The sequence below is a fragment of the Schistocerca nitens genome, chromosome 2, assembly GCF_023898315.1.
Source record: "Schistocerca nitens isolate TAMUIC-IGC-003100 chromosome 2, iqSchNite1.1, whole genome shotgun sequence".
NCBI classification, from domain to species: Eukaryota; Metazoa; Arthropoda; class Insecta; order Orthoptera; family Acrididae; genus Schistocerca; species Schistocerca nitens.
In genome coordinates, this window is record NC_064615.1 from 264,846,120 (window position 1) to 264,861,626 (window position 15,507).

The 15,507-nt window shown below is 37.8% G+C and overlaps 1 protein-coding gene across 1 annotated transcript in view; it reads right to left on the bottom strand.

Moving 5' to 3' along the window:
* LOC126236002 (centrosomal protein of 162 kDa-like) overlaps positions 1-15,507 on the bottom strand; it is a 228,402-nt gene that overhangs the window by 155,962 nt on the left and 56,933 nt on the right. The window contains exons 5-6 of the mRNA XM_049945011.1: positions 15,226-15,338; positions 12,508-12,675 (exon numbers count right to left, since the gene is read on the bottom strand). Coding sequence (XP_049800968.1) covers positions 12,508-12,675; positions 15,226-15,338 — 281 coding nt within the window. The remainder of the gene's footprint in view (positions 1-12,507; positions 12,676-15,225; positions 15,339-15,507) is intronic.

Sequence of the window (15,507 nt, forward strand, 5' to 3'; positions counted from 1 at the left end):
GCTCATGAACATGCACTGTTTTCTCTTCATTAATTGTCAACATTATTTTCCCTGCAATATTTTTGTAAGAACTTGACACGAGTTGCAACTCCTTTTTGCTATCACTTATCAGAACATCATCCACATATGCAAGCTGATTTATTGTGTTGTTATATAGTCTTATTCCAACCTAACTTAAATTTTTGTTTTATCCATGTATCTTTTCTAAAATTAAATTAAAAAGTATTGGAAATAATGTGTCTTCTCATTTATAACCAGTTCTGACTTCAAATTGCTCTGACATTACTGTAATAATATTTACCCTGCAATTAGTTTCCTCCAAAAACTTCTGTAAAATTAATTACATAATTTTATTTTTTTGAGCCAACAGTTAAAACTAAACGATTTCCCCCCACAGAAGTGTATTCCAGTCAGTATGACTATGGTCTGTTGATGGCATTGCAGGCCAACATGGTCGTGAGTGGATCGCACCAGCAGCCGCGACATTTGCACTGCTGCAGCTAGTGGAGTTTGGTGGTGAGCATGCCGACTTGCTGGCCGCCTTCGACTGGTTTGTGCTGCCTGTAGCCAACCCAGACGGTTACGAGTTCTCGCGGGCCGGTGACCGCCTGTGGCGGAAAACGCGCAGCGGTGCCACCGCTGGGTCACGCTGCGCGGGTGTAGACCCCAACCGCAACTGGGACTTCCACTGGGGTGGCTCCGGCACTGGGGGGCGGCGAGGGTGGTCGGCCGCCTGCCGTGATGACTTTGCAGGGCCACATGCATTCTCAGAGCCCGAGACTCGTGCTGCTGCTGACCGCATGCTTGCACTCAATGGCTCGCTGGCACTCTACCTCAGCCTGCATGCCTACTCGCAGATGTGGCTCATACCCTGGAGCTTCCAGGTACGTCTCTGCCCATTTGCTTCACACCCTGTGCTCCCCCCCCCCCCCCCCCCCACACACACACACACAGTATTTCTGAGGAGTCCCAGTGCTCCTCTTAAATTTATACAGTTGGGTAAATGGTTGTTTTATTGGTATGCCTGTTTTGAAGCTGACGAAAATCATTACTGTGATTACTGCACTGTTTTGTTTCAGTACTGCATTGTTGCCAATATAAAGACACATGTGATGTGAGTGGACACAGTAACAGTGTTGAGGACTGATTAGGAGCATGCGGTGCATGAATGTCCACAGACAGGGAACACAAACACAACAAAGATGACAAGCAAGGTTTAGAGATCACTTTGCCAAGACTCCACCTCATAAAGCAACCCTATTGCTTTTGTTTCAGGCAATCTCAAAGATATAAAATATTGTGGGAAGTAAAGAAAACATGTGAGAGGAAATGTGTGTCACTGTCACTCATTCAGCTGAGCAGTCCCCAACAAAATTTATTTGCAAAAAAGCAGCTGAACTTCATGTACCGCAAACAATAATGCATAAACACATTAAAAAAAGATTTGAAAATCAATGGATTCAGAATGATGGTTGGTATGAATTACCTGATGATGAAATGGAACAAAATTTGAAAATCAAAGGATTTGGAATGATGTTTGTGAATGAATTATCCGATGATGATATGGAACAGGGAGTTTCAGCCTCCTGTGATTTTTTGACACAAATTCCAAACACAGTGTCTCACTCAACGAGTGATATTTTCTGATGAATCTGCAATATACTGGAGTTCACACAGGAAGAATGTGGTTTTCTGGTCTAAGGCCAATCCCCATTACAAGCAATAATTAAATTGGATAGATAAAAAATCTACTCACCATGCGGCGGCAGAACACACACATAAAATATGGTAGTAATTGGCAAGCTTTTGGCGCCACTGACTCTGAAAGCCTGCCAATTACAACAATTTTTTATAGTGTTTTCTGCTGTCACTTGGCGAGTAGATTTCTTTATCTATCCAATTTAATTATTTAGAAAATTGCTTTATGAAGACCATCACAAGATGTGGTTTTAGTTCAGATAATATTTTGAAACTAAAAATTAGGACATGGACACATAAGTACACTGATTCTAGCATGTATAAAATAATTACAGGGTCTGTGACCAAAACTGCTTTGGACAAGCAAGGTAACAGTGTAGCATATGCTGCCACTCTGTAGATGACATGAAGAGCAATATGTAAATTTTTCATATTGCACTGGAAGTTCAGTTACTCATTTTATTAGATGAATTCAATATTCATAAACACTGGAAGAAACAACCTAAAATAATTGTCAATGAACAAGGTTAATATGTTCTTAACCCACATTTTTCTCTGTATCTGTAACAGTCACTTCTTCATCTGATTCCTGCCCACAAGTGTAGCATCTTCACTTCCACATTTTTCTACTCTTAAGGGATATGATAGACCCTCTAGCACCTGCTGGTTAGTTTCTATTATTTATCTTCTTCTCATAGAGGGAAGTATTGTTCTCTATTTTACACACATCAGCTTCTCCTTGCATAACATTTTTTATATATTATAGTGACATTTTATGCAAAGACTGCCTGTACGCCATCTCTTCACATATGTTGAAATGTTTGTTATATTACAACAACTTGTTTTGTTTATTATAGCAGATTTTAGCCAACTTATATACCATCTTTTTTTAACATTTTAATAATTGGTTAGTATTTCTAATACTTTAAATCCGACTATCAGTTTTTATAGTTAAGCTATCACAACAATGCTTTTTGGTTCTGTGTGTGGTGTGTGTGTGTGTGTGTGTGTGTGTGTGTGTGTGTGTGTGTGTGTGTGTGTGGTTATGACACCTGGTGACTGTCACCAAGTGCACTACTGCCTGATATCATAATTGCACCACAGTGTGATGTAAACACTTCTGCTAGTAGTTTCTGTATAAGGTCCAAAGTACTGGCTGTCATTATGGTTTTTATTTCTGGATGTGTTGGATGTATTTTGCTTTTGACTTTAACTGACATTGCTGTATTGATATAATTAATTTTTATTCCACAGACTTTTTTGTATGTTAAATTCAAGGAATTTTTATCTAGCCAATGTTTAATGCCAATGCACAGATTGCAGCACTGGCTGTTATAATGCAATCTTATGTAGTTTACATTACACATTTGTTCGTATTTATATTTTTCCATCACAAAAAAGGCCTGGAAATGGTCTTCACAAACCGAAACTGATAATAAGTTGGTATACATTTGCAATGAAACACCACTTAAAGAGATTTAAATTAACATTCCCCAGAATGCTGTCTCTCTTTGTTGTACCAATGTTCCACCTTACAAAAAAGTTAAAAATATGATAATAATTAAACTCTTCTAATTAAGGCACCCTTTATTTAAAATCATCAATAATACTTTAAATAAGTAACTTCATGGCTTTGTGGCATATTTTTTCAGAATGCAGCTGTAATCAGGTCTTCTCCTCTTTTGACATTTCGGCTGCCAAATATCCAACCACTATCTGGGGGAGTCATAAAGCATTCCCTGCCTTATAAACATGCAGACCATAACAACATCTATGTGGCTGCAGACTACAGTAACTGAAGAAATGCTTCTGTATGCCCCCTATGATGGATAGCAATGGTGATGAACTCTGTTTATATGCATTACACCACATTTACAAGAGGTACTAATCATGAGAGTTGACCACTCAAAGTGCTGGACTCCACAAGACAGCAAATTGAAGCTGTTGTTGAGATGGGATAGGTCCAACAGGTGGCTTTCAATATCTCCTCTTGTGAGCAATTCATAGGATGCTGCTGTTGCTGATGATGATGTGGGTGCCAGAATTTGTAGCATGGTCCATCCAATGCAGTCTTCTGCTACTGGTGCTGCACCAGGCAATTGTAGCACTTATGATCCATACACTGCTTTTGAATGGTTCATGTTATCTGACCAGTATATGGAACTCAACATAAACATAGGATCTTATACACATCTGCCCTATGAAGAATGTGATCCTCTTTCGCATAACTGAGCAGTGGGGCCATCTAAAGTGGTGGGCGAAAGATGGCATTCAGTTTATGTTTGTTTCACAAGTAATCAATTTGAAATACAGACTCCTCACACAAAGTTGGAAAGCCACAGATTGAAACCTTACACCTCATAAGAAAATTCAGTAACGCATTCCAACATAAACAGAAGGTGACTGTCTCAGGTTAAGAGGCTGGCAAGGAAAGGTTGCTTCTTAGTACACAAGAGACAGGAGAGAGTAATAAAATTAATTCAGTAAAACATATTTCCAAATTTGATTTTGCTAACTGACTTCTATTGAACAAGTCTGTACAAAAAGGGCAGGCAATGTCGCGAAGAAATTAATCTCTTTCTTCCTCGAAGCCAAAAATATCTTAACCCAAGAGACTTTTTTTATCTGTTCACAGGATGAGAAGCCAGCTGATTACTATGACCTGTTTGTGCTGGCTGAGGAGGCAGCAGCAGCACTGAAGGCAGAGCGGGGAACTGAATACCTTATTGGGACAGCACCAGAACTTATATACCCAACAACAGGTACAAAGATTTATTAAAAATATGGAACTAACACAGGTGTCACACATACTGCAACCTGGATATGACTGTGTAACACTTATAGATACATTCTATTAACTGCCACGTTGGTCATTTTACACCTCTTTACGAGCCAGCTAGTCTTTCCTGTTACTGAACCACAGAACAGCAAAACACACAAGCTTCTTTGTGACCTCCTTGAAGGCGCTCTGCTTGTAAGTCTTTTGTGAGATGGCTTATGAAATTTGTCTGTGTTGTAGGAATTATCTTTGAACACTTTCTGTAAGTGGCTCAGTTCTTTTGGTAGGTTTTCAGCATCTATAACGCCTTCAGCACAATCTACCAAAGTACTATAAACAGAATTGTAGCGTGGTCCATGAAAACAGGTTTCTGGTAAACACTGCTGTTGAGACACTCATTAGCTTTTCAGCAGACAAGAACATAAGGAATAGCAAGGACCTGTTTGTCTTTGCCTCCATCATTTACTTAAGTGGTTATGAATGATGTTAATGCAGTCAAAGACCTCTCCTGGCATGTCACATCTGTGAGGCTAGACAACAAGTGTGCTGTTGAAGGAATGGTAAAAGCAACAAGACTTCACAGGACCCATATCCAAGGTGACATCCTCGAAGTGCGAAAGATTCAATTCATCTGCTCTCTAAGTTTTTTTGCTGATGCTGTTGAGACTTTATTCAAGCACACTCCAACACTATCATATCTTTTTGTATGCTGGAGAACATTTCAACCAGATGCATGGCATTGTGATAGGACGCCCATTAGCTCCAATTATAGCCAATGTGATTATGGAGTACTCTGAGGACACCACTGAGCCATGGCTCCTGTGAAGCTTGGTTGCTTTTATCGTTACACTGACGACACATTTGTTCCCTGTCCCCTTGGATGAGAAAAGCTGGGAGAGTTTGTTGACGACATCAAGTTCATGATGAAGGTAGAGACAGATGGTGTCTTACTGTTTCTTCAAAAGCAAAACAATATCTCAGCCACAGTGTTTACTGAAAACCCACCCACACAGACAGACCAGTGTCTGCACCCTATCAGCTACCATTGCCCAGTAGAGTACCTTGGTGTATTGCACAGAATCTGTTTCAGATGCTGAAAATCTGCATAAGGAACTGACCCACTCATAGAATGTGTTGAAAGAAAACGGCTACAACAAACGACAAATTTCCAAAGCCACTGAAGACTCAGAAGCAGAAGGCCCTCCAGGATGAAACAAGAACTTGTGTTTTTGTCATTATGTGGCTTGGTAGCAGGAAAGATTAGCTGGCTCATAAAGAGGTGTAAAATCGATTCAGTATTCAGGCCTCCAACAAACATTCAACTACTCATGAGGCCTGTGAAAGATGATGTAGGCTCAGAATGCCAAGGATATACAAAGTACTGTGTGGGTAGTGACAGTTTTATAATAGACAGACTGTGCACTCTATTTAACAACACCGTGTAGAATGTGAGAAGTGTTTCTGCCTATGGTATCTTGAGAAATCAGCATTAGCAGAACATGATCTGAAATCTGTACACAGAGTTGCATTCCACATGACTTCTATTATTAAAGACATACATGTTCAGGGATATTTTCAAATGAAGTGATGGTGATAAAAGGTTGAAAACACTCTCAACAAAGATGGCAGTTTGCAACTAAGCACAGCTTGGGACCCAGCCATCAGAAGAATGAAGCAGGTGAGGTGTTCTTACAATGAAAAAACTACTTTCTGTGGTGCTGGCATGGGCATCAGTGATGTGACAGGCAGTAGTGTGGCTATTTAAGGAGGGAAAACACATGAAAGTCACCACTTGACGATGACCAAGGAGCACTCAACCAAAAGCTTGTGTGTTTTTAACTACTTAACACAGCTGGAAGCTTGAAATCATTTTGTTAGCATATATCACTGTAGAATCAAGCATCTGTGCAGGATAATAGGTGGAAAAGCAGGGATGATAGGCTTCAGGCATGCAACAGGCCACCCAGTGGAGTGTCAGTCAGATTCCACAGGCAGCCCACCATCTTTATTATTTATTTTATTTACACGTCAAGTTCCGTAGGACCAAACTGAGGAGCAAGTCTCCAAAGTCATGGAACGTGTCAGTACATGAAATTACAACATAAAAGTAATAACAGATAAAAATAAATGTTCATGAACCTGAAAAAAAGTCAGTCCATAAGTTTAAGTAAACACTATCAGCAATACAATAAAAATCAGCTTAATTTTTCAAGGAACTACTCAACAGAATAGAAGGAGTGAGCTATGAGGAAACTCTTCAGTTTCGATTTGAAAGCACGTGGATTGCTAAGATTTTTGAATTCGAGTGGCAGCTTATTTAAAATGGATGCAGCAGTATACTGCACACCTTTTTGCACAAGAGTTAAGGAAGTCCGATCCAAATGCAGGTTTGATTTCTGCCAAGTATTAACCGAGTGAAAAATGCTTATTCTTGGGAATAAACTAATACTGGTAACAAGAAACGACAATAAGGAATATACATATTGAGAGGCCAATGTCAAAATACCCAGACTCGTTTCTGAGCCAAAAATATCCTTGTAGAATGGAAAGAGTTACCCCAAAATATACCACCATACAACATAAGCGAATGAAAATAAGCAAAGTAGACTAATTTTTGTGTCGAAGTATCACTCACTTTTGATACCATTCGAATAGTAAAAATGGCAGTATTAAGTATTTGAACAAGATCCTAAACGTGGGATTTCCATGACAGCTTACTATCTATCTGAACACCTAGAAATTTGAACTGTTCAGTTTCACTAATCATATGCCTGTTCTGTTTTCAGGTTTTGCTGAATTGTGTGATATAAACTGTAAAAACTGAGTCTTACTGTGATTTAACGTTAGTTTATTTTCTAAAAGTCATGAACTGAGGTCATGTACTGCACTATTTGAAACCGAGCCAATGTTGCACACAACATTCTTTACTGCCAAGCTAGTGTCATCAGCAAACAGAAATATTTTAGAGTTACCCATAATACTAGACGGCGTATCATTTATATAAATAAGGAATAGGAGTGGCCCGAACACTGATAGCTGGGGCACCCCCCACTTGACAGTACCCCACTCAGATCCCACATGACAGCTATTATCAACATTGTGAATAATGACTTTATGCTGCCTGTTGCTTAAGTAAGAGGTGAACCAATTGTGAGCTACTCCCCGTATTCCATAATGGCCCAATTCCTGGAGCAATATTTTGTGATCAACACAATCAAATGCCTTAGTTAAATAAAAAAATACGCCCAGTGTTCGAAACTTTTTGTTTAGCCCATCCAGTACCTCACAGAGAAAAGAGAACATAGCATTTTCAGTTGTTAAACGACTTCTAAAGCCGAACTGTACATTTGATAGCAAATCTTATGATATAAAATGATCAATTATCCTTACATACATGGCCTTTTCAATAACTTTTGCAAACACTGATGGCATAGAAATTGGTCTAAAATGATCTACATTATCCCTTTCTCCCTTTTTATAAAGCAGCTTTACTACTGACTACTTTAATCGCTCAGGAAACTGAGCACTCCTAAAAGAAAAATTACAAATATGGCTAAATACAGGGCTAACATGTGCAGCACAGTACTTGAATATTCTGGTAGACACTCCATCACAACCATCTGAGTCCTTAGTCTTCAATGATTTAATTATTGATTCAATCTCCCTCTTGTCTGTATCACAGAGGAGTATTTCATACATCAATCTCAGAAAGGCATTTGCCAAGAAAGTTATTATTTCCTGTAGAAACTAAATTTTTATTTAATTCACCAGCAATGCTCAGAAAATGATTGTTGAATGCTGTGCGTATATCTGATTTATCAGTAACAGAAATATTTTTACTACGAACTGACTTTATATCACCGAAATTGTGCTGCTGACTAGTATTCCCTTCACTACTGACCGTACGGTTTTAACTTTAACCTGTGAATTAGCTATTCTATTTGCACACCACATACTCTTTGCCTTCCTAATAACATTTTTAAGAACCTTACAATACTGTTTGTAATGGGCTACTGTAGCTTGATCGTGACTACTTCTAACATTTTGATATAATTTCCGCTTTGTTCCACATGATATCCTTATCCCACTAGTCAGCCACCCGGGCTGCCCATTACTGCTAGTACCCCGTTTAGAATGTTCTAATAGAAAGTAACTCTCAAAGAGCATGAGAAATGTGTTATGGAAAGCATTTTATTTATCATCTATGTTATTGGCACTATAAACATCCTGCCACTCTTGTTCCTTGAAAATTTAAAAAAAAACTATCTATTGCTGTTGGATTAACTTTCCTACATAGTTTTTAATTAACTATGACTTTGGTTTGAGTATAAAAGCCTTTTAGTGTTAAAATTTGTGCATCATGGTCTGAAAGGCCATTCACACTTTTACTAACAGAATGCCCGTCTAGTAATGAAGAACGAATAAAAATATTGTCTATGACTGTGCTACTGTTCCCCTGCACCCGAGTTGGAAAAAACACAGTTCGCATCAGACCATATGAATTTAGGATATCTACCAACATCCTTTTTCTTCCACAATCATAAACAAAATTAATATTGAAGTCACCATATATAACTACTTTCTGGTACTTCCTACAAAGTGAATCAAGGACCCTCTCTAGCTTGAGCAGAAATGCTCTGAAGTCAGAGTTACGGGACCTATAAACAACAACAATTAGAAGTTTAGTTTCACTAAATTCAACTAACACTGCACAACTTTCAAATATCTGTTCAGTGCATTGTCATGATACGTCAATGGAATACTGTGGTTCCCCCCCCACCCCCACCCCACCCCGCAAGGAACTCCTTGAGAAACAGCCAGCTTATCTGTAGCCTGGTAAAGGAAGCCTCTGAATTATCAAATTATTTAAGTGGTGCTCTGATATACCAATAATTTCAGAGTCAACATCTATTAGCAGTTCACTGACTTTATCTCTAATACCTCTTATGTTTTGATGAAATATGCTAATTCCTTCTCTACTTTGAAACATTACATCCTCTGAAGGTGAGCCCTTAGTTAGAGGAACTCCCTCCTTTAAGCAGGTATACCTATCAGCTGACTTCAATCTAAAAAAAGGTGCAGCTCTTAACACCAACTACTACAGGAATTTTTCCATGAGTGACAGATCTACAGATCATTTTAATGGCAAACATCCTGGTCTATAAGAAATTCACTATCAACTGTTTATTATGAATGAACCGCCAAAATTTGTCCAGCTCATGACAAAATATCCCTTCTATATGGATTAGGAATACATCACTTTTAATGAGAAGAAATCATCAGATATGAAAGCAACTTCATGCATTCCCCTGAGGAGTGTTATAGGGCCATTACTGTTACTAACATATTTGAATGATTTGATGGAAAACATTAGAACTGCACATAGAGAATATCAGTGACAGAAAATCATAGCAAAACAGATGAAAATATCAGTTATTGTTTAAATAAATGATGACACACAATCATTGGAAAAGTCACAAATATAAAATGTTGAGGAGAGAATTGAAGTGGATGACCGACCAGATAAAACTAATGGTAGGAAGGGTGGATAACAGGCTGTTTTTCACTGGAAGAAAACTAAGATAATGATGGTGATGATGATGATGATTATGATGATGATGATGATGTAGAGGTGGAGGATGTGGTAGTCCAAAGAAATGCAGTGTGTTTAATGACTTATTTGTTATGTAAATGTGAGAGCATTATGCAGATAGTCATCTAACTCCATTGCTTTATGCTACTTGAAATTCATTGTAATTTATGAAAAGGTTGCATGAACATACATCCAAGAAAGGTTGTGGAATGTTTTACTTTCTGCCAAATGCATCTCATAAGAAGACCATAATTGTAAAATCAGAGAAATCTGAGTGCAGAGGCTTACCGATAGCCATTATTCTCAAACACCATTTACGAATGAAGGAGGAGAAAGATGAAATGTTAGTGATGCACTAAGTGCTCTATGCCACATGCCACATGCTGGCAAAGTTTGGATGTAGTGGCAGGGAAAGCTGCCAGACTTCGAAGTTTGACAATATTGTGAAAAGGATACCTTCCTACTCAATATGTAGCGGAGATGCTGAGTTGCATACAGGCACAACAAAAAGACTACTAAACACTTGAGCTTTTGTCCAGAAGTTTTTCTTCTAAAACACCCACCCACACACACACACACACACACACACACACACACACACACACAAGACCACTGTCTCTGGCTGTTGAGGCCAGTCTGTCTGGTCTCAGCAGCCAGAGACAGTGGTGTGTGTGTGTGTGTGTGTGTGTGTGTGTGTGTGTTTTGTCTATTTCAGAAGGCATTCTGGTCAAAAGCTTACGTGTTTAGTAGTCTTTCTGTTGTGCCTGTCTGTGACTCAACATCTCCACTACATTGTGATTAGTAATCTGTCTTTTTCATAACATTTTTCATTATTTTATCCTGGATTTTCCATTGTTAGACTTCAAAGCTTGTTCTTCTTTAACTGTTTCCAATTGAATTCTCTGGATGGTATTATATGACCTGGATATTTAGAGGAGGGTTGCATGCAGGACAAGTTCACTGTTGCCTACCAAGTTTCTGGATTAAGCTGGTGAAGAGACATCAATGTGGAAGTTAAGTTACCTGTTTGCATTCTCTTGAGAGTTACTGATTGGGATATACTATCATCACATTTCTGCTGCTTTGCTGAAAGCACAGTGAGGCAGACCACACAAATACTGATTTGAATCCAACAGAGATCAGTGACAAGTCTTGTTGGTAACAGAACACATCTACCATTGTGCGGTCCAACAATTGGTTCCTCCAAAATTTTGTAGATGGACTTAAACTTTAATGCAGAATCAAAATCACAGCAATTTTTTTTTTTATCTTTTGCAAAGATGAGGTTCTTTTAGACGCAAAAAACCTTATTAAATTTCAGAAAAAAACTGGGGAGGAAGATAATTTTGATAAACTGAAGTCGCCCAACAATTTCTTACTGTTTAACACCGGTAAACGAAAAATCATACTCGATATGTTTTTTATGTAGCCGTTTTACAATAATTCGATGTACTATTATTTCCATTTTTTTTTTCTTTTAAATATGAGAAGACATATTCCACAGTGTTTCATTGATGCAGATTTCCTGCTAATTACAAATAAATTATTCACATCACATTTAATTCCTACAGTTTAAAGTACAGTGTGTCACTTCAATTTTTATTCACAGCCTCTGTTCTTGTCAAAAGTGTTCAAGTAATGTCTTAATAAATACATTACTTTTTTTTAATGTTCACAGGAAGTTCCGATGACTGGGCCAAAGGTGTAGCAGGTGCCAAGTATGCCTACACAGTGGAGCTGCCAGATACAGGCACACACGGTTTTGTCCTGCCAGCAGACAATATCAGGCCTGTTGGGATTGAAACGTGGGCCGGAATCCGCACCATGGCCCGTCGTCTTGCTCAGTCAGTGTAGAAATGTGGTGAAACAACTTCAAGAGTCAACTAGCCATTGAGCATTGTTGGATTTTACAACTTTCAAATCTTGGTGCAAAGTGTTTAGCCTATAGTGCAACTGACAATTACTGTCTTCTTACATGACCAATTGTCTTTGTGAAAATGCCCTACCTGCAAGTTACAACATAAAACCTGACACCAAACTTCCAAGAGTCATAGTACTGGTTGTACACTGTACGAGCCTGTCCTACATGGAATGCAGACATATACAATAAAGATAGTTGATTTATGTGACTGCACACATGGTGAGATTCCTGTTTCAGACAAGTGATAACCTGTGCACCACCTCAAATAACAGTGTCTACACATTGCAATATTATATGTGCAAGGAGAGCTATTGCTTTAGTGTAATATACACCACCTCTTGAAATTCTGTGGCAACAACTATTACCAGTCATGCCATTTATCTTATGCTGAGACACAGTAATAAATGTGACACTATAGCTGCTGACTGCTCACCAAAGTTGCAGCTGGAGATAAGAGAGTGTAAGAAACATAATGATAGAAAGAAATGAGAATGTGATGCGGTCACGCAGACAGACCTGCAGCTGCTTGAGCTCCTGGCACAGGCGCTCATTGTCGCGCTGGTAGTTGACGATTATTTGCTCCTGGCGCTGCATTTCCTCCTCCATCAATGCCACCCTCACATCTGCTCTCTGCACACTCTGCTCAGAGTTGGGAGCAGGAGCTGCAGCCTCCATCCCTGATATCTGTAAGCAGTTCAAGTTGCCTTATTACAATGTCAATCTTTCTAGTAAAATAAAGAGAAATTCTCATAGAATGCAATAGTTGTCTAATATGTATCACTGTATTAGATGTATGTACAAATAAATGTGATCAGAGAGTGCTTCATAATGGCTTGATCTCTAGATTAATTCAGTATAATAATGACCATTAGTGTAATTCCACACAAACAGTATTAATCACAAAAAAAAAGCTATATGAATGGAAATCTGGGACTGTTTTTTGTTAAAAATCATTCACTACATAGAGAGAATTGCTTTTCCTATCAACTACAAAACAAATATTTGTAAAATTCATCAGCTCAAAACTAAATTAAAATAAAATACACTTCTCTATCACTTCTTAAATATTCCACTTGGTGCGAGACTGTAGGTATTTTATGTAATTATATCGGTTTCCTGTGTGAAGCACAAAACTTTTTTACAATAAATTATGTTCTCCAGCCAAATTAAAACTCAATGGATTAAAAAATATTTCTCAAGTCCGAATACGAATAAATGCTTTCACTCTGTATTGTTGTACATTGAATTATGGAAGTTATTATCTTTTATTCGTAATAAGTCAACTCCAAGCCAAAGTTTGAGTAACCTTGGCTTATGGGCTTTCTTTGAAATTATGAAATGACTAATCATTTGTGTTACTTGTAGAGAAACTATCAGACTCCTATAATTTAATCTGGAAAAGATGCTGATATTGTTTTGCAGATAAAAATTGGCTCACTGATTGTCTGTGAAGACAGTCAAAAATTCCTTTCATGAGAGCTTCAATTATTATAATGCTGACTGGCATTTTTACTAATTATTTGAAAATGAAACATGGCTCAGGACATCTAAATAATGCACATGACTCTCACCAATACTTTGCTTTTATATCACATTTTCAATTTGAACACACTCATATGAATTAGCAATGAACCATAAGAATAGCAATCTCAATTGTAATCATATGAGGAATGGATGATTTTACGTTGTTTCATCACATTTATACTTTTCCAAAAGCTGTTATGATACAGTCTGCACCATGTTTCTGGTTATTGTTCTGTGCTCTGTTAATTTAGTATCTCAAACATTTTGCCTCTTTGTACATGTAATTTCTTACTCATAAGAAAGGAAACATGAATTAAAACATGTAAAATAACTTAAACCAAAAAAGAACAAAAGAAAGGTTAGTGTATAACATCCCATCAACTTTGATATACTTAGATATAGGGCACTAGCTGAGAATGGACAATGCCCATGCCTTGTGGCCTTTATCGAAGAATTCATCGCCGGCTGCTGTGGCCGAGTGGTTCTAGGCGCTTCAGTCTGGAACCGCGCGACCGCTACGATCGCAGGTTCGAATCCTGCCTCGGGCATAGATGTGTGTGATGTCCTTAGGTTAGTTAGGTTTAAGTAGTTCTAAGTTCTAGGGGACTGATGACCTCAGATGTTGAGACCCATAGTGCTCAGAGCCATTTGAACCATTTGAAGAATTCATGCCAACTACACAAGACCAAAATCAGGCTGGCTGCTTGGGGATAATTTATTTTACACTGGTGCCTGTCTATCACTCTGCATTTCATCTCCAAAGTAGAGTGTGCCTTCTTAATCACTATTTATTTTCAAATTTGGACTTCAGATTAACAACTTTTTCATTAATTTTTGTGTAATAAGTAGCCTATCCACAATTATGTTTCCCGTTGTGATTAAGATCTTCCTGGGAAAATGAAATGGGACTTACTACTGTGATGATTTAAAATGTATAAGCTTCTCCAATTTACTTCTTTGACATCCGTAAATATGCAAGTCATTTTTTGAAATGTCTGTGGTGAATCTGAACTGTGTGCTTCATTGGGACTTGAGCTAGTGTGCTCTAGTTTAACTTTGAAAGAATTTCTCTCACATCCAAATAAATAACTGCCTTTTCTTCTGCTTATCTCAAGTCCACTGATTATCCAATGAAACAAACTAATTCTTTGGAAAGAAAGAAAAAATTGAAGACTGGTTCATCAGATGATACAGACGATTTTCAAATGAAATCTATTACTGTGAGCTGATGTGAAACTTTTAGACGAATTTCTTCACTAAACTACGTCTCAAAAAAGTATGTTGTGATATTCCAGATGAAACTCAGAGTGTAATGATTTGGGTGGGTCCCTACTTAACCAACAGTGTTAATCACATAATACAGATCTACAGCAATCAAGAGCCTGAGACAATGTTTGTCAGGGCTACTAAGTTTAAGTACCAGCTTCCAGGTTTTGTTTTTTTGTAATTGGAATAAAATAAATTTCTTCATCTTGTGATAAATAATATTTATTTTTGCGTATTTTAATAAGTGGGTATCACAGATTTGTTGCTCCAAGTTACCAACAGAGATCAACTATCACTGTATCCTACAATGATTGCAAATAGATATCATGAGACTTGATAATAATCCTGAGGCTAAATCTGTGGCTAATTTGAAATAGAAGTTTCTTAAGATGTAATTAGTTATTTAAAAATTAAAAAAATATATATATAAAAGCTGCAACTGACCTTTGCTCGCAGGACGCATATTTCCTTTTTCAGTTCCAGGACTTCCTTCTCATACTGTTTTGTCATTGCACTTAATTGTTTCTTGTGCTCTTTCTCCCCTGAAGCCAACTCAGCTAAAAGGAAAAAATAATATACATAATAAAGTAGTTGATTTTCCATATTTACCTAAATGATTAATGGAAAATCTCATATAAAGATGTGAAACAAATACTAACAAAGAGATAGAGGGGCTGGCCAGTACTTACCTCAGCTCAGTACAGCCGATAGATACACAAAAAACAG